The sequence below is a fragment of the Coenobita brevimanus genome, chromosome 107 (assembly GCF_032717465.1).
Source record: "Coenobita brevimanus isolate Jiangsu-jjx chromosome 107, ASM3271746v2, whole genome shotgun sequence".
NCBI lineage: Eukaryota > Metazoa > Arthropoda > Malacostraca > Decapoda > Coenobitidae > Coenobita > Coenobita brevimanus.
In genome coordinates, this window is record NC_137060.1 from 10060027 (window position 1) to 10079852 (window position 19826).

The 19826-nt window shown below is 41.5% G+C and overlaps 1 protein-coding gene across 1 annotated transcript in view; it reads left to right on the forward strand.

The window, feature by feature from the left end:
- Nucleotides 1-19826, forward strand: part of LOC145416695 (uncharacterized) — a 48552-nt gene that overhangs the window by 11833 nt on the left and 16893 nt on the right. Inside the window, exons 2-6 of the mRNA XM_080285632.1 lie at nucleotides 6306-6482; nucleotides 8857-9028; nucleotides 9971-10118; nucleotides 11170-11304; nucleotides 18549-18737. Of these exons, the coding sequence (XP_080141758.1) occupies nucleotides 6306-6482; nucleotides 8857-9028; nucleotides 9971-10118; nucleotides 11170-11304; nucleotides 18549-18737 (821 nt within the window). The remainder of the gene's footprint in view (nucleotides 1-6305; nucleotides 6483-8856; nucleotides 9029-9970; nucleotides 10119-11169; nucleotides 11305-18548; nucleotides 18738-19826) is intronic.

Consider the following 19826-nt stretch of genomic DNA (forward strand, 5'->3'; position numbering starts at 1 on the left):
AGCCAAGGATTTTTTGTCAAATGTGCAAACAGTGTTGGATGTAGAAAACAGAACAAAGAATGAACTTAAGCTTGTTGCTCAACAATTGGGAATTGCAGTTCACTCTCATCATTCTAAAGATCAAATTGTTGACATGATTAATGAAAGCTTGTTTAATGTAACTCCTCCAAATGAGCAAACGCAGATTGAATGAGCTAAGTTACAGCTAGCCCTGCAGGAGGCTCGCGTTAAGGAGGCACAGATACAGGCTCAGGCACAAGTTGAACTTGCCAGGATTCAGGCAGACCATGAGTATCGCATGAAACAAGGTGGAACTGGATCATCTAGCTCTGATGATTTTGATGTGGCTAAAAATGTTAAACTTGTCCCTCCTTTTAATGAATCTGATTTAACAAAGTATTTTCAGTTGTTTGACAGGGTAGCTACAGGTTTTAATTGGCCAAAAAAGTATTGGCCAGTACTCCTTCAAACTGTTCTCACCGGTAAAGCTCAAGTAACTTATGCATCTTTGCCTCAGGATCAATCTGATAATTATGATGTAGTTAAGAGCTTGATTCTTAAGGCCTATGAGCTTGTTCCTGAAGCTTATAGAGTAAAATTTAGGACAACTTACAAGCAAGATAAGCAATCCCATGTTGAGTATGCAAAAATCAAAGAAGATCTGTTAGAGCAGTGGTTAAATTCTAAGAATGTGGATCCTGATTTTGGTAAATTTAAGCAGATGATTTTGCTGGAGGACTTCAAAAGCTGTATTAGTAAAGATGTAAGCCTATATCTTGATGAGAGAAGAATAGATAATTTGTCTGATGCTGCAGTTTTAGCTGATGAATATGTTCTCACTCACAAGAGATATTCTAAAGAAAAAGGGAAAGCTAAGATTAAGAACGTTGCCTCTACTCAGAGTACAGGTAACAGGAAAGAGAATAAGGATGATGTTTCTCAGGAAGTAAATACCAGCTTCACCTCTAGATTTCAGAAAAGTAAATGTACTTATTGTAGTAAGCTTGGTCATACTACGGAGAGATGTTTCAGGAGACAGCGTGATGTGAACAAAAAGGAGTCTTTAAATATTCAGTCAATTGGTCTAGTGTCCACTCTTGAGAGTTCCCAGAATTCTTTAACTGAGTTAACTGAACCTGCTTTGAGGGATAACTTAAATTCTCATGATGGAGCTCCTCTTTTGAGCAGTAACGTGGGTGACACTCTCAAGAGTTCATGTGCTAATTTCCTGTCTGATGGTTTTGTCAGTCCTCTGGACAGTAATGACAGGAAATCAGTTAAAATATATCGTGATACAGGTGCTTGCCAATCCCTTATGCTGACCAGTGTTCTAGGCTCTAATGTTAATTCCTCTGATGAAACTGTAATCTTACAAGGTGTAGGGAATAATTACTTCTCTGTCCCTCTGTGCAGAGTGAATTTAGAGTCTGGTTTTGTTAATGGTTCCGTTATGGTTGGGTTGGTTGAGACACTCCCAATGTCAGGTGTAACTTTCTTACTTGGAAATGATATTGGTGGAAGTCAAGTGTGTCCAGCTCCTCAGTTGTCTAGTGAGCCAGTGGCTGCGACCCAGGATTGTGATGTCCCTGATGTGTTCCCTGCATGTGCTGTCACTAGGGCTAAGTCTAAAGTTACTGGTGATTTAGAGGATAATGATGATGATGATGTTATCCTAGCTGACACTTTTCTTGCTAATTTGGACCACTCACCAGATGAGGCAGTACCCCGTAGTGTTGATAATTTGTCTCGTCAAGAGTTGGTTGAGTTGCAGGTTGCTGACCCTGAGTTGAAAGGTCTAGCTAACTCTGCTTGCAGTGAGGAAGAGTCAGCCGGTGCTTCTACTTGTTATTATATAAAGTCAGGAGTACTTATGAGGAAGTGGAGACCCCCAACAGTATCAGCCGACTGTGAATGGGAGGTTGTACATCAAGTTGTCATCCCTCGTGTTTGTAGGCAGGATATCATTAGAGTGGCTCATGATTCCAGTTTGGCAGGACACCTTGGAGTGAGGAAGACTGTGGCACGCATTTTGAAACACTTCTACTGGCCAGGGATCTTCAGGGATGTTTCCTGGTATTGTAAGTCTTGTCACACCTGTCAAGTTGTGGGGAAGTGTAATCAGACCGAAAAGGTTGCACCTCTAGTTCCCATTCCTCCTTTTGAGGCGCCTTTCACCCGTGTGTTGGTGGATATTGTGGGCCCTCTTCCTGAGACTTCTTCAGGATTTTCTTATGTGTTGACCCCGATTGATATGGCTACTCGTTATCCTGAAGCCATTCCACTTAGAAATATCTCAGCAAAGAACGTGGTTAAGGAAATGCTAGGGTTCTTCACAAAGTTTGGTCTGCCCAAGGAGGTACAGTCAGACCGAGGAAGTAATTTCATGTCAAATGTTTTCAAGCAGTCTCTGAAAGAGTTGGGCATCACCCAGATCACGTCTTCAGCTTACCATCCCCAGACCCAAGGAGCGTTGGAGAGATATCATCAAACACTCAAATCGATGCCCAAGAAATACTGTTTGGAACATCAGAAAGACTGGGATAAAGGTCTTCCATTCGTTGTGTTTGCCGCAAGAGAATCTCCAAATGAATCACTGGGCTTCTCACCCTTTGAACTACTGTTTGGCCATGAAGTAAGAGGACCCCTTAAGCTACTCAAGGAATGCTGGCTGTCGGAGGAAGATGACGTCAACCTGCTGGAGTATGTGATGAAGTTCAAAGAACGGCTGTCCACTGCTTTACAACTGGCGCGAGAGAATTTAGGAGCTGCTCAGGAGGAGATGAAGACTTGGTATGATAAGAAGTCCAGGTTATCCCACTTTCAGCCAGATCAGGTTTTGATTCTGCTACCAGTTCATGGGCAACCTCTTCAAGCCAAGTTTAGTGGTCCTTATTTCGTGGAGAAGAAACTCAGTGATGTCAACTATGTCATCGCCACACCAGATCGTAGAAAGAGCAAGCAACTATGTCACATCAACATGCTAAAGTTATATCACAGGCGGGACGAAAATAATCCAGTCTGCACTGTAGCTGTTCCACCCGAGTCTGCAAGTGAAGCTCTCCCATGCAGTATGAGCCTGAGTGATAGTTTGGGGAAGAATCCTGATATCTTGAATGATCTCCAGACTAAGCTTTCTCATCTACCTCCCGAGGAAAGGCAGGAGTTTTCGGCATTACTGCAGGAGTACCCGCAAGTGTTCCGTGCCACTCCAGGAAGAACCACTGTGTTGATGCATGATGTCGATGTTGGAGACGCAAAGCCAATTAAACTGCCTCCTTACCGTGTGAACCCAGTGAAAGTTCCTCTCATCCAGAAGGAGCTTGGCTACCTGTTGGACCACAAGATGATTGAGCCCTGTCAGAGCGAGTGGAGTTCTCCTATCACTCTAGTCCCTAAGTCAGGTGGGTCACAGCGGCTTTGCATCGACTACAGACGTGTTAATCAGATAACCAAAACAGACACTTACCCTCTCCCTCCTGTGGAAGATTGCATAGACAAGATCGGAAAGGCTAGGTACATAAGTAAGTTTGATTTGTTAAAGGGATACTGGCAAGTACCTATGACTGAACGTGCTAGGGAGATCTCATGTTTTGTAACACTAGGAAAGACTTTTGCATGTTCCGTAATGCCATATACAGATTGTTTTAGAGTAATAAGAAATTTCCTTTGTAAATTTCTTTTTTCTTTGTGGGGAGGTGTTACATAGCCTATGATTTCATCATCCTTTGTGTAATTTTAACGCACAGTATGCTGCATGTTTGATCACGAGCGTGTTCTGCCTTAGTTCCCCCCTTCTACCGTTATAGTAGAGTAAGTCATTTCTGTTGTTCAGAGCGGGATTGTCAACTCTTTGTCCCCGTGGCTTCATTTGCGCGTCCTTCTTACAAGTTGTATCAAGCTCTGCTGGCCCCTATATAATGAGCTCAGTCTCTGCATCATTGCCACTTAGATCTGCTCCTCATTTTGTTCACATCTCTGTCCTCCCCTGTACAGTTGTTATTGAGTGCTCAGGAAGTCTCCAACCATCTAGCAGCTGTGTAATTTGAGTATAAGTGTTGTTGCATTTTGTTCTTGTACTGTATAGCATAAGTTTAATTTGTAGGCCTAGTGAAGTTTTTGTAATTCATGTAGGGATCTTTATGTCCATCAGTTTTAATATTATTTTGTATCTGTAATAATTTAACTTGCATTAACTGAGCATTACCCAGTGTATTTTCATTTTATCAAGGCTGACTTAGGTAAATTTACTCTTGCTAATTTCATGTTAATAGAGGCTATTGCAGTTAACCATATATTTAACCTGTTTTTGGCCATTACATTATCCTTATGAGTCCTGAATGTTTTGTTGTTAGTTTGAGCATTAAACTTTAACTTGTAATTTTACCTAACTCTTTTGTTTTGAACCTGGAACTTAACGGGACAGTAGTGAGTTTTAGTATTCTCACTTAAAGTGTACATTATCTTTCTCTGTTCCGTAACAATATATATATATATATATATATAGATAGATAGATAGATAGATAGATATAAATCTATCTATCTATATAACATTTTATATAGTTAGACAGATAGAAAGATAGATAGATATAAATCTATCTGTGTATCTATCTATCTCTATAATATTATATATATATATATATATATATATATATATATATATATATATATATATATATAAAGATAGATAGATTGATATAAATCTATCTATCTATATAACATTTTATATAGTTAGACAGATAGAAAGATAGATATAAATCTATCTATCTATCTATCTCTATAATATTATATATATATATATATATATATATATATATATATATATATATATATATATATATATATATATACACACACACGTTAATATTAAAACGGATCTACTGTAGCCACATCATTGAAAAGCGCATGAAAGAGGATTAGGTGTGACTTAAACGGCTTCTCTCTAAAACCACTACCGTATTGCTGATGGTAAACAACTCACTGATGTACTTACTAAGCCAGACGATTTCATTCAGCTTAGGAAAAGCATATTGTGTTGAAGGAATTCTGAAAGACTGTCTAACTCCTCCCGTTCGAAAAGTGCATCCCTAGTTAAATGGTTAGGAGCTGCAAGGAATCAAATGAATTAGCCGTCACATGGCTGAATAGTTAATAGCTTCAAACTAGTGGCGTACTTTTATTTACTTTATTCTTTCCAACAAGAGGAGGATGTTTTCACCTCTGTTTTGTTTGTTTGTTGGTTAGTTTGTCTGTTATCAGGATTCCTCAAAAACTAAAAGAGAGATTTAGACCAAATTTGGTGGGTAGATAGCCCATGTCCCAGGAAACAATCGGTTAACTTTTGGTACCGATCCGGATCGTATTACAGATTCTGGATCCGGAAAACCTTTTTTTTTTTTTTTGTGAAGTTCTAATCAGTTATGAGAAAACTTAGCCCATTATAAATAGTAGTTTAGACAATGCGTTGCCTTTGTCGGAGAGATGCGCTCCACTGAGTGCCTTTATAGTTACTTATTATATATTTATTCATTACCACCACCATGTGATATTATTAATCCTAAAGGTGATTTTTCGAACTTGGAGGGTTAGATGTAGACTTCAATATCCCTTTGCCAGTTTAACATCATTTCCAGTAAGATTACAGTTCTTTGAAAGAAACAGAATAATTTTTGATAATACGTCACCGGATTCATTTATTTAATTTAGTTTCCTTACTTGTTTGAGTTTTCAGTGGGTTATTATTTATTTATTTATTTGTTTTTAGCGAGCTAAAAGGTTTTCAGTGGGATACGTTACTTACTTTTTTCGTGGGTTACTACTTTTTAATCGGTGAAGTTAGAATTTAAGTGAGTTAAATTAGATTTCTCCATAGATTAAGATAGTTTTTAAATGGATTAAGGTAGTTTCTCTCTCTCTCTCTCTCTCTCTCTCTCTCTAACCTACTAGTGAATCAACCCTTTCGGTGCGGTTGGTGCATTTGGGTAGGCTATTGTATTTAAGCATCAAGATAAGTTTTAGTTCAAGTGAGAGATCCAAACAGTCCAAGGCTTCAAAAACTCTCCCTAGCCACCCCTTCTCTGCCGCTGCTATACAAAGGAATTATTTTTTAGATTCACCAGACGAGTTTGCTTAATCGAGAGAAGGTCCAGCAGTGAATAGGTGTAAGTTAACAGACATTATTGTTACTACTACTACTACTACTACTACTACTACTACTATTTTTATTATTATTATTATTATTGTATGAGCTAAGTTTATGAGTTGATACAGCCTTTTCAATGCTTCAATTATTCTCTCCACTGGGACAGGCGAGGCGATCCAAGCAGCCTCGCCCCTTCGTCTGTGGGTGGGGCTGGTGAGACCCTTCCCCCTGGACCTGCCCAACCCCATAGCAGTGTTTCCTGATATGGAGGCCACTCTGCAGGCCATGAGGGACGCCGGCATGAACACCACCAATGTGTTAATATCTGGGCACTCATTGGGAGGTAATGCAAGCACTCTCTGTCTCTGTCTCTGTCTGTCTGTCTGTCTGTCTCTCTCTCTCTCTCTCTCTCTCTCTCTCTCTCTCTCTCTCTCTCTCTCTCTCTCTCGCTCATTCGTACTTCTCTTAACTCCACCATATACTTTCAACAGCGCATTATATCTTTCTAAGCAGCGTAGGGAATTGACTAACAGTATTTACAAAGAGTTACTTAATCCCTTCGATCCGATGACACACATTGTCTTCTAATCTTGTTATCACTCGCTGACTTAATTTAACCTCAGATTTTCTTTTTTCAAGTTGGAGAGGCTAGATAAAACCTTCAATAATCCTTTCAGTACTAGAGGTTCTTCCTAAGCTCAGTATAATCGCTTAGTTGTTGGAATAATAAAAATAGATACAGTACGTCCTGTATTGAAGGGGCTAAAAATGTGCTAAAGAACATACTATCGCTCTTTCACCTTAACCTGGCCAAGATTTTTGTCCTTTTGCAGCTTATTTCACGTAGTTTGGTGCTCTACATTCTTCCTGTCTTTCTTCTTCGTGACTAGCATCCTGTTCTAATCTCTAGTTAAAGTTCAGTATTCAAGATGGAGAGATGACAATTCTAAGCCAAGTTAGTGTGAACTGAGAACAGTAGTTTTGTTTTTTACACGCCCAATTTAGAGTTTATTTAGAGTTTATTCTTGCTGCCTCCAGACGATTTCATGCACCATAGGAAAGTGTTCTCGTATTAAAGAGGGTTAATGAAATATATAACCAATCCCTCCTGATAGAAAAGTCTTCCCTAAGCTTAATGAAATAGCCTGGAAATATAAAGAATAACTTATGGTAAGAGGTAGGTAGCAATTTCAGCTGGGAGGCGCCATGTTTTGTCATATTTTATCTCCTATAAGATGATTCTATTCAGTTTCTTAGGGTGATCTACTAGTGAAGGGGATAGTGAACGTAGTATGTGTCCCTTGTAACTCGATTTGTCTCAAGCTGAATAAAATCGTCTGGGGCGAGCAAATATCAACTCCAAAAGACGCCGTGCATTCAGTGGGGTGATGTATGTGTGTGTAGAATGTTTTGCTTATCTCTCTGAAACTTGGTACTGAAGCAGTGTAATGGGCTGGTGAGTGACTGTGGTAGGAGTGTGCGAGTGGTGTGAGTGAGTGAGGCAGTGACTATTGAATGAGTGAATGACTGTGGTATGAGTGAGTGAAGGAGTGACTGTGGTATGAGTGAGTGAGGGAGCGACTGTGGAATGAATGAGTGAGCGAGTGGTTGTGGTATGAGTGAGTAAGGGTGTGAGGACTGTGGTATGAGTGAATGAATGAGTGTGCGACTGGAATGACTGTGGTATGAATAAGTAAGGGTGCGAGGACTGGTATGAGTGAATGAATGAGTGAGCGACTGGAATGACTGTGGTATGAGTGAGTAAAAGGTGTGAGGACTGTGGTATGAATGAATGAATGAGTGTAAGCAAATTAAGTAATGACTGTGTATGTATGAGTGAGTGAGAGGGTAAGAGTGGTATGAATGAGTGAATGAATGACTGGTATGAGCGAGTGAGTGATTTTGGTATGAGTGAGAAAATGAGTGTGTGAGAGGCTGAGGTATGAGTGAGTGGGTGAATGTGGTTTGATTGGGTATAAAGGAGTGAGTGTGGTATGATTTAATGAAACTGAGTGAGTGAACCAGTGACTAATATGAGTAAGTGGGTGAATGACTGTGGCGTGAATGAGTGAATGAATGACCGGTATGAGTACGTACCGCAGAGACTAAGGTATATGTGAATTAGTAACTCTGGTAGGAATGAGTGGGACTGTAACTACTGTGCTCGGTGTTGTACAAATCCAACGAAAGATATAATTTGATTTCGTCGGCCAATATTTCCATCCCCTAAGGAGGCACCAGTTTAGTTTCGCATTTAGCTCGTTATTATTTACGTCTGTGGCATAGATTATAAACTATATCAGTATTAAAAAACTATGTCAGTATATACAAAATAAACAGTAGCATGAAAGTTCAATCTGCAAAATATCTTGTCAAGAAAAAGGTTGTAGAAGGCCTCCAGAGCAATAACGAATACCACCCTCAGTACAGTAGACAGGGATTCTTGAACGCATTTACGGTCGATTTCCTGTCGTAACTTGTGGTTGTTTTTGTAGAAGAATGAGACACACGTTAATATTTTGCATCATCCTTTTTCTTGCCCTCATTGCAGAAAAAGAATAACCAAAGATAATTTTCCTCTCCGAATTGCGATTTATTTTCTTCACTGTAGGAGGAACTGGAGACCTGGGAATATTCTGCATCTATTTTCTTTTCCATTGCTAAAATAATCATTGTTAAGTGCAGGAAATTTATCTTTTTTCTGAATCTTGCCCCAGGCGTGGTGCTACAAGACGAGGAGTGGTCGCACCAAAACGGGGTCCTGGGCTGGATCATGCTGGCGTCCTACCTGCCTGATGGAGCCCTACCCTCTGTCTCCCTCCCCGTCATGCACGTATCTGGAGAGCTGGACGGCCTAACTAGAATGACGGACATACACGGCAGGTTCAAGTACGTGGTTTTCTAGCGTAAAGAAAGTGTAGGGAATAGTGAGTCGATTTTAATGGATGAATCTGGAATGAGGATAATGTAGGAGAGAGGGAGAGAGAGGGAGAGAGAGGGGGGGGATATAATGAATGATTCTGGGATAATGATTCTGGTACAAAGAAGGTATAGGAAGGAGAGAGTCGGCTGTAATGGATGACTCTGGCATAAATAAACTGTTGGAAAGAGAGAATCAGTTATAATTAAGGACCCTAGTATAAGTAAACTGTTGGAAAGAGAGAAACAGTTATAATTAAGGACCCTAGTATAAGTGAACTATACGAAAGAGAGAATCAGTTATAATCAAGGACTCTAGTATAAGTGAACTGTGGGAAGAAAAGAATCAGTTATGGACCCTAGTGTAAGTAAACTGGAGGAAAGAGAGATTAGTTATAACAAATGAACAAGTAAGACCCACTTACTGTTGCTAAGTGATAAGTGGCATGAACCTACTCAAGACTTTCATAACTAAAGTGATTTGCGAGAAGCACCGAATCCCACGTTCAAGCTTAAAGAGTGGACGACATTGCATAAATAAAATGGAAAAGAATGTTAAGGGAAATATGTAAAATAAACTGCTAAGGACAAAGTACTTCGCAGGTTTCACTCCTCCTGGAACATAGTTCACTACTGGGTATGCCATACTCCATGTTGTAAAAGAAAAAAAAAAATACACGGAATTCGAGCCATATGTTGTGAGGTTTTCAAAAATGCGCTATACGCAGAATTGTAGCCATACACCATGTTATAAAAAAAGCGCTAAACACAGGGTTATAGGTACTGTATATGGAAAGTTATTAAAAAAAAAAAACTACATAAAATTCGAGTTATAAACCGCATTACTTAAAAACGCACGAAACACATATTTGGAACTATATGCCGTGCTTAAAAAATAATAAAAATACACAGAGAGCTGCTGGCGACACTGCCGGGTGAACCAGATGCCGTGTTCACCAAGGCCGTGGTGATACTGCCTGAGGTCAACCACATGCACTTCGCGTCGGGGGAACGGCCCCCTCTCGTGGCAACCAGCGACATCCTCTCACCCCTCTCAATGGTAACTACTTCCCCTCCTCCTGTCTGTCTCTGTCTATCTGTCTGTCTATCTGTCTGTCTGTCTGTCTGTCTGTCTCTGTCTGTCTGTCTGTCTGTCTCTCTCTCTCTCTCTCTCTCTCTCTCGTATCTTATTTAGCTTGTAAAAATGATTCTTAATGTTTATATACAGTACTATTTGGTTAGTCTGCAGTGCATTGCTTATTACTATGCTCCTCTTATACTAACTTGACCTAAATTTACCATCTTTCCATCTTGAATGCTGAGTTGTACCAATAGAGTAACCTTAGAATATGGTTTTAATCGCGGAGAAGTCCAATGAAGAGGATGTAGAGCCGTAGTACTGTCTTTGCCACTGAGCTACGTGAAATAGTATTATCTTATTTTACCACTGAGCTACGTGAAATAAGCTGCAAAAGGACGAAAATCTGGGCCTAATAAGAGCAAAAGGAGCAATCTCTTGCAATAATACTAGTGAATGACCCTTAATAATATATCGGCAGGTTACATAAAGGTTAATTCTTTCAGTACGATGATCTTTTTTTTATACTTGATACGTTCAGACTATTTTAATCAGCCTAGGAAAGATTTCTGTAAGTGGTGGTGTTACGACATGTCGTAAAAATACCCCCGCTAATACCAATACACCAGTCCTGTATGAGAGCCCTAGCAAGTATTCAGTGTGGACGGTGGGTGTTAGCGCCAAAGTGGTGACATGTAGGGGTGTATGATATATAGGAGGACTACTGGGCCTTGGGACCAGGCTGTGAAGCCTATGCCCAGAGTCGAGCACATAGAAAAAAATATAGAAAAAAGTATAGCATTAATATTTGCTAATCCAATGAAGAATTTTCATTTCATTCGTGCTCTCTACAAATAATTGTATACTTAGTTTTAGAGAGGCTTTTCGAGCTGCAAAAGTTAGTCTTCATTTACCCATATCAACACAAAACCTCTCTCCTAAGCTGAATAAAATCGCCTGGACATACCATGAACATGTTTTAAAAACAAGTAATCGGACTGAAACGGTTTAATTGGATCAATGTGGGTTGCAGGAGGACGGCCAAGTTTTGATAGCAGAGCAGGTATCATCCTTCCTGACGGCGGTGTTGCTGGAGCCCGGTGAACACCTCGAAGCAGCACGAGCCACGCTCCTGCAGGCACACCAGGACACACAGACACTATTGGAGGTGGGACAAGAAAAGATTGTTTAATTTATGCTAGGACACACCAGGCCACACACTGCTGCAGGCAGGACAAGGGCTGTGTAGATGGTTTTTACTAGGGCACACCAAGACACACTACTGCAGATGGGACAAGAAAGGCATGGATGATTTTTCCTAAGGCACACCGGGATATACACTAATGCAGATGGGACAAGAAAATGTGTGCAGGGTTTTTACCATGGCACATCAGGACACATACATCACTGCGGGTGGAACAGAAAAAAATAATGTGAGGATGATTCTTAGTACGTACACCAAGACAGACATTACTGCAAGATGGCCAGAAAATAGGTGTGTGCGTGGATCTTGGTCTGGCACACCAGGAAACACAGACAACAGGTAAGACAAAAATGTCCCCATGGTTTTTGTCCCCATGGTTGGGGGAGTGAACTTTTTGACCACCACTTGGTGGTGGTCAGAGTCAAGGTCCAAGTAGAATGGAGAAATAGAAGAAGGGAAGTACGGGAGGAAGGAGTAGACGCAAGGAGAGTGGAAAGGTTACAAGAGGATAAGAAAAAGGTAGAATATAAGAGAGAAGTGGAGGAACGATTGGGTAAATATGAACTGGAGCAGATGAGGGACGTGGAAGGTGTGTGCAAGATATTCACAGAAGATATATGTGCAGCATGCGAGGTGGTGTGTGGGGTGAAGAGAAGACGAAAGGGGGTGCAAGGAACAGCATGGTGGAATGAAGAGGTGGGACAGCCTGTGGCACAAAAGAAGAAAGCATACAATGAATGGATGAGAAATAGGGGCGTGGAAGAAGTTGAGAGACGGAAGAGAGAGTTATATGTAGAAAGAAAGAGAGAGGTGAAAAGATTAGTAAGAGAGAGTAAGAAGAGAGTGGATGAGGAATTTGGAAGGAATTTGAGTGTAAAGTGGAGGGACTGTAAGAAAATGTTCTGGAAAGAGGTGAAGAGAGTAAGACACGGAGGAAGTGAAGTTAGCAAGGGAGTGAAAGATAAAAATGGTAGATTACTAATGGAGAAGGGAGAAAAAGTGAGCAGATGGAGAGAACACTTTATGGAATTGTTGAACATAGAGGATGAAAGTAATGCAAGTATAAGTGGCTGGGGAATGGCTGGGAGAAGGAGGGAGGTGAGAAGACAGGAAGAAATCAGTAGGATAGAAGTTGTGGAAGCAATGAAGAAAGTTAAACTGGGGAAAGCCCCAGGAATTGATGAAGCGTGTGGTGAAATGCTGAAGCATGGGGGAGAGATAGTAGTAGAATGGATGTGGAAGATGTGCAGATTGGCCTGGGAGGAAGGTAGAGTCCCGGAGGATTGGAAGTCAGGTATAATTATTCCCTTGTACAGAGAAAAAGGGGAAAAAGAAGTGTGTGGTAATCATAAGGGCATTTGTCTTCTTAGTATAATAGGAAAAGTGTATGGTTGGATACTTATTGACAGAGTTAGAGAAAGAACAGAGGTTTTAGTTGGAGAGCAGGGAGCCTTCAGGAAGGGAAGAGGTTGTGTAGATCAGATATTCATTCTTAGATCTTTAGTGGAAAAGTTTCTAGAGAAGGGAAAGAAGTTGTATGCAGCTTTCATGGATTTGGAGAAATCATATGACAGGGTGGATAGACAAGGATTGTTGAAAGTATTAAGAATATATGGAGTAGATGGGAAGTTGTTGAATGCTGTGAAGAGTATGTATGAGGGTGTTAAGGTTGCAGTACATGTGGATGGTGAATTGAGTGAATTTTTCTCTTTGAAGTTTGGGTTGAAACAGGGAATGTGTCATGTCTCCATGGTTGTTCAGTCTGTACATGGATGGGGTAATAAAAGAGGTACAAGGTAGGGTAGTAGATGTTGGAGTGGCCCTGGTGAGAGAGAGTAGTGTTTGGAAACTCCCTGTACTGTTGTTTGCAGATGATACTGTGTTGTTGAGTGAAGACGAAGGGGAGCTGCAAGGTTTGGTGGATGAGTTTGGGAGAGTGTGTAAGAAACGGAATCTAAAGGTGAATGTAGGTAAGAGTAAAGTGATGGTCTTTGAGAGAGGTGAAGTCAGTGAATGTACAGCGAGGTTGGATGATGAGGAATTGGAAAATGTGAGTACGTTTAAGTACTTGGGTAGTGTGATGAGTAAGGATGGAGGTTTGGAGGGTGAAGTGCTTGAAAGGGTACAGCAGGGAAGAAAGGTTGCTGGTTCCTTGAAAGCAGTGATAAGAAACAGGGAAGTGAGCATGGAAGTGAAAATGTTACTGCATGACAGTATTGTGATACCAACTCTAACGTATGGAAGTGAAGCTAGGACGTTGTTGGAAGGACACAAGTCAAGAGTGAGAGCAATGGAATGAGTTATTTAAGAGGAGCCTGTGGAGTCACATGGAGAGACAGGCTGACAAATGAGGATAGAAAGGAGCGTTGTGGTGTGGATGTGACTGTGATAGGAAGCGTTAGGAGTAATACACTGAGGTGGTCTGGACATGTGGAGAGGATGGAGGGTGAAAGACTGACGAAGAGAGTGTATGTGAATGAGGTGGAAGGGGGGAGAGGGAGGGGGAGGCCAAGGATGAGATGGAGGGATGGGGTGGAGAGGTATATGAGAGAGGGGGTGTGTGAGTTGGGAGCAGGGCAGTGAAATGGCTAGGGAAGGGCGACATGGAGGCGATTTGTTTGTGGCCACCCCGAACGGGATTGAGGCGTCTGGCAAATAGATAGATAGACTAGTGGAGAAGGGAGGAAAAGTGAGCAGATGGAGAGAACACTTTAAGGAATTGTTGAACATAGAGAATGAAAATATTGCGAATATAAGTGGCTGGGGGATGGCTCGGAGAAGGAGGGAGGTGAGAAGACAGGAAGAAATCAGTAGAATAGAAGTTGTGGAAGCAATGAAGAAAGTTAAATTGGGGAAAGCCCCAGGAATTGATGGAATGTGTGGTAAAATGCTAAAGCGTGGGGGTGAGATAGTAGTAGAATGGATGTGGAAGATGTGCTGATTGGCCTGGGAGGAAGGTAGAGTCCCGGAGGATTGGAAGTCAGGTATAACTATTCCCTTGTACAAAGGGAAAGGGGAAAAAGAAGTGTGTGGTAATCATAGGGGCATTTGTCTTCCCAGTGTAATTGGAAAAGTATACAGTAGGACACTTACTGACATGGTTAGGGAAATAACAGAGGAATTAGTTGGAGAAGAACAGGGAGGCTTTAGGAAGGGAAGAGGTTGTGTAGACCAGATATTCATTATTAGATCTTTAGTGGAAAAGTTTCTAGTGAAGGGAAAGAAGTTGTATGCGGCTTTCTTGGATTTGGAGAAAGCATATGACATGGAGGACAGACAAGGACTGTGGAAAGTATTAAGAATATATGGAGTAGATGGAAAGTTGTTGAATGCTGTGAAGAATATGTATGAGGGTGCTAAGGCTGCAGTGCGTGTGGATAGTGAAGTGAGTGAGTTTTTCTATTTCTAGGTTGGGTTGAAACATGGATGTGTCTTGTCTCCATGGTTGTTTGATCTGTATATAGATGGGGTTATAAAAGAAGTACAAGGTAGGGCAGTGGATGTTGGAGTGGCCTTAATGAGAGAGGGCAGTGTTTGGAAACTCCCTGTACTGTTGTCTGCAGATGATACTGTGTTGTTAAGTGAAGACGAAAGGGAGCTGCAAGGCTTGGTGGATGAGTTTGGGAGAGTGTGTAAGAAACGGAATCTAAAGGTGAATGTAGGGAAGAGGAAAGTTATGGTCTTCGAGTGAGATGAAATCAGTGAATGTACTGTGAGGTTGGATGATGAGGAAATGGAAAATGTGAGTACGTTTAAGTACTTGGGTAGTGTGATGAGTAAGGATGGAAGTTTGGGGGGCGAAGTGCTCGGAAGAGTACAACAAGTACAACAAGGAAGAAAGGTTGCTGGTTCCTTGAAGGCAGTGATAAGATACAGGGAAGTGAGCATGGCAGTGAAAAAGTTATTACATGACAGTATTGTGATTCCAACTCTAACGTATGGAAGTGAAGCTTGGACGTTGTTGGAGGGACACAAGTCAAGAGTGAGAGCAGTGGAAATAAGTTATTTGAGAGGAGCCTGTGGAGTCACATGGAGAGACAGACTGACAAATGAGGATGTGAAGGAGCGTTGTGGTGTGGATGTGGATGTGATAGGAAGCATTAGGAGAAACATACTGAGGTGGTTTGGCCATATGGAGAAGATGGAGAGTGAGAGACTGACAAGGAGAGTGTATGTGAGTGAGATGGAGGGGGAGAGCGGGAGGGGAAGGCCAAGGATGAGATGGAGGGATGGCGTGGAGAGGTATATGAGAGAGGGGTGTGTGAATTGGGAGCAGGGCAGTGAAATGGCGGGGGACAGGGTGACGTGGAGGCGATTAGTGTGTGGCCACCCCGTATGGGATTAAGGCGTCTGGCAATAGATAAATAGATAGATAGGTTTCTGTGTGTGTGGTGGAACAGAGAATTTCGATGGTTAGAATGATGAGTGCCTGGATATATGACTAGTTTAAGTTTTATCATCCCGTTGATAGTTCAATTTCCCTCTCTTTAATTCCTACAGCCTTTTTGTTGTTGTTGTTGTTGTTGTGTGAAATTTAGGTTATTATGATAGTGGCGATAGAGAAAGAGAATTGCCCAAGTGATCCCTATAACAAAAAGCAATCGAGGTAGATATTGGACCAACAACTGGTCTTTCGCTTAGTGTGCCTTTGACATGGAAGAACCATGTCCATATTCTCTGACCCACGTCTCAGCTACGAATAATGGACGAGTTACTCAGTTCTATTTCGACTGGAATCCTCAGTTTGAGTCCTCTAACGCTTAGGAAAACAATTCTGTTGACTGCTTCCTCCTACAACGGTGATGACCATAGTCATGATGCTGAACAGCCAGGCTACCTCATCTTGTGGGATGACACTAACTACTTTCAAAACTAAACTCATAACACCCTTTCCCACCCATAGGTTCACCTGTAGAACTATTCTCCTTATTGGGTCTCATTTCGAAGTACTAAAGGATTATAAATAAACTCTCTCAGCACCCTCACGTCTGGCCTTCGAAGGTCCAATTTCCCTTTTGCTAATGCGTTTGGCAGTTGTATATCCGCCTCTTGACCATCATGCCAACCCTCTCTTCCTTGTTGCCGATGAATCACTCCGGCTGCTTGCAAAGAGACAAAATTGCTCCTTGCGTGTCTTCCTCCACTGCCCAGGTCAATCAAGATAGTCGGCATTCTCAATGAACTTACCACTTATTCTGCACTCGTTCACTGTTTTGTCGATCGACGTATGAATTGACCTGATTTCCTTCTCCTGCTCTGTCCTTTTCCTTCCTACTGATTGATGTTATCCCATACCCAACTCACCTTGCTCGGAGTCAGGGCTTTACAGACAGTTTATATAGTGTATCAGATAAATATAATGCCAGGTGTAGGACAAAAGTATATCATTTACACTATTACTATAATATAATCCTTTCATCAATGAAAAGCAAGGTAAAATCGCCTGTCCCCGGCGCGTGGAATTCGGGGCTGCTTACAAAGTACTTCGCTTGAAGAACCTATTCTCTTTTCATTCAATAGTTTAATAGGGTTAAACTCGCTCGAATTAGCTCGAATCGGCTCGGTTTGGATCGAATCAGATCGTCTTGGCCTCTGCTACCTACACGCAAAATTTCAGAGTGATAGCTCAAATCTAGGTATGTTTTCGAAAAATGATGCTTTTTTTTTTTTTAATACTTTAACTCCTTTTATAATAGACATACATGGAAACTTTGACCAGATTGTGGAAGAATTCGATAAATCTCCCATATTAATATAATGTTGGTACATCTCACCGTTTTCTGAAATATACACATCTCAACTCCTCCATAATCTTGGCAAGTTGCCCTGGCTTGATGTCGCTGTGATATTACTGTACATATTCACTAGTGTAGTCATCGAGTGATGGTATTCCTGTTTTTCTTTTACCATTGCCGGCTGACAGTACCTACTAGATACTAGCATTTATCCCTGCTCTGCTTCTCGATCGCCTGCTACTCCAGTCCGGCAACCACTGGCCACATTTCCGTTCTGACAGCATCAACCACTCCTGTCCAGCTTCACAGCAACACCAGAGTTGCCGAGTGTTATGAATAAAGCCTATCAGCTCCTCACCATAATTCCTTCGATTATGGTATTCTCAGTGTTGTGTGGCGCCACTCCAAATGGCGTATCTCCCCAGAGAAGGGTCTGGCTGTGTCTGTGTGTGGGCACGGCTGGTGTAATGAAGGGGCAGTTCAAGTCTGGCAGGGTTGGCTGACTGCATCATCTTACCATCTCACTGCTCACAACAAGAAAACAATGACTGAGCATTTACAGTCAATAATTTGACTTAACTGAATCAAAGAACTAAACCAGCGAAACTCGTTTCCCTAGTTACCTCAAGTTACTATATTTTACTCTTGTCAATAGTCTAACAAAGAGATTCTGAAAATTCATGTTTCCAATATGACCTCTAGTTCCATTCATATTGACACTATCCCCTGGTCTATCTCTCTGGCAGGGGTCCTGCAAGTTTCCTTGCTGGCCTTAGTACACCCATCCCTGCCTATCTTCTATGCCCTGTCTAGACAGGAGAGACTCCTGCTGCTTATCATACACTTTTATTCTCCATGCCGACTGTCCTCTTACCCTTGCTCAGTTTTCTATACTCTAAACCCTATCCTCAGTTGCCCTATCTACCCTATCCCTTCTGCTCTGCTCATGGTAATGGCTGGGTGGAGGTTGCCTACTGTTTCTACTGTTTCCTCCACCTCCCACTGTTCTCCTAACTTGATCAGCAGTATCCAGTATAAACTGATTTGTCTATACCCTTAGTTTCCTTCTTTCTATTTTTTTTTTTTCTGAAAGTCTCTTATGTCTTATCATCAACGATTCCAAAGATGCCCTAGCCCTTCTTTGCAACCGCCCTGTTGCCCCTCTTTTTCTTTCTTCTCCCTCTGCTCCCATTTCCATTAGCAGCATGCTCTCTGCTTATGATTTTCTGCTATCTGGATTCCAGTTCAGGCAGACTATGCCTGTCATTACCAAGTTGATACTATTACTGCAGTCACAGTGCAACGTCTTTGATATACTGTACTGCACATTTGTTTACCTGATATAGAAAGAAGAATATATGTGTAAGTTCAAATCCGTATATTTGTCTTTAATACACAGCCATAGTTTATCATCAGGGGAAATGTAGTTTTGCACAGTAGTAGACATCTACCCTAACTAGGTTCTTGAGACAGGATAGTACCCACATGGGCCACCATGTGAGGTTCCCAGGCAACGGTGGTTTGCACGGCCATAGATTTGTACTTAGCAAGGCGAAATTTTACACAGCTGCCATCCACGGGAAGATACCTGGAGGTCTTGGGTATTGCTGGATATCCCTGGCCCCTCTGGGGCACTTCAATGGCACTGGCAACTCAGTCACAGTATTCTCTCTAGGAATGTGAAATGCTGCACAGTAGCAGACCTCCACCCATACCAGATTTTATGCAGGGTGGAACTTGTGGGCACCCTGCTAGTGTACAATAATAATAGGAATATTGTCTAAAATACAGTAGCAGCTGATTGTAACAAGTCAACTGACAGATGTTGGTGCATCTCATCATGCAATCTGACAAAGCTTAGACCGAGATTTGGAAGGTTCGGGAAAATGGGTGGCTATTCCGATGCACTACAGTTATTATTACTGTACTTACAATGTAAACCCGTCCCTGGCTGCATCCCCACCCCGCTCCTACCAACCCATTCATTACAGTCACTTACCAGTATGGTCTTAGCCAAAGAGGGGCAATGAAATTTCTCCCCAAAGTTCCACCCACTATCTTGCACTGCCGAATGGGATGAGTTGATAACTATGACATCACAGCCAATGGTGCCTCTCACACAATGTTCAACAAGAGGACGGTAAACCGTCACTCCCCTAGGTCCTACCACCAGGATGACTTAGCAAGTTCCAAGTTCTACCATCAGAGAGAGAGAGAGAGAGAGAGAGAGAGAGAGAAATGTAACATAGAGTGCTACTACTACTGCTGCTGTTGCTGCTGCTTCTTCTGCAACTGTTACTACTACCACCACTACTACTACTATATACTACTACTAGTCATAATAACGAGGATAATAATAATAATAATAATAATAATAATAATAATAATAATAATAATAATAATGATAATGATTATTATTATTATTATTATTATTATTATTATTATTATTATTACTGCAATAACTTTTGACAGGCTGAGCCTACCTCTTTTAACCTCTCCCAGTTCTTACTAGTACACTTCAGTTTACTAGTCAATCAAAACAGAAATGGCTTAGCTCTAGAACGGATTGTTGTTCAGCGAAGTCGGTCTCAAGATGATGCTGAGCGAACTTTCGGGCGTGGAGTTTCTTGTGGGATCATTTACTGTTTAACTGAGTAGCGGCCAAGGTTAGCTGTTCTTCCACGCTTTCCACAAAGGGAATGCAGATAATGTAAAATGGCGGCTGATCAGAGTCGTCGGAATTGCCACTTA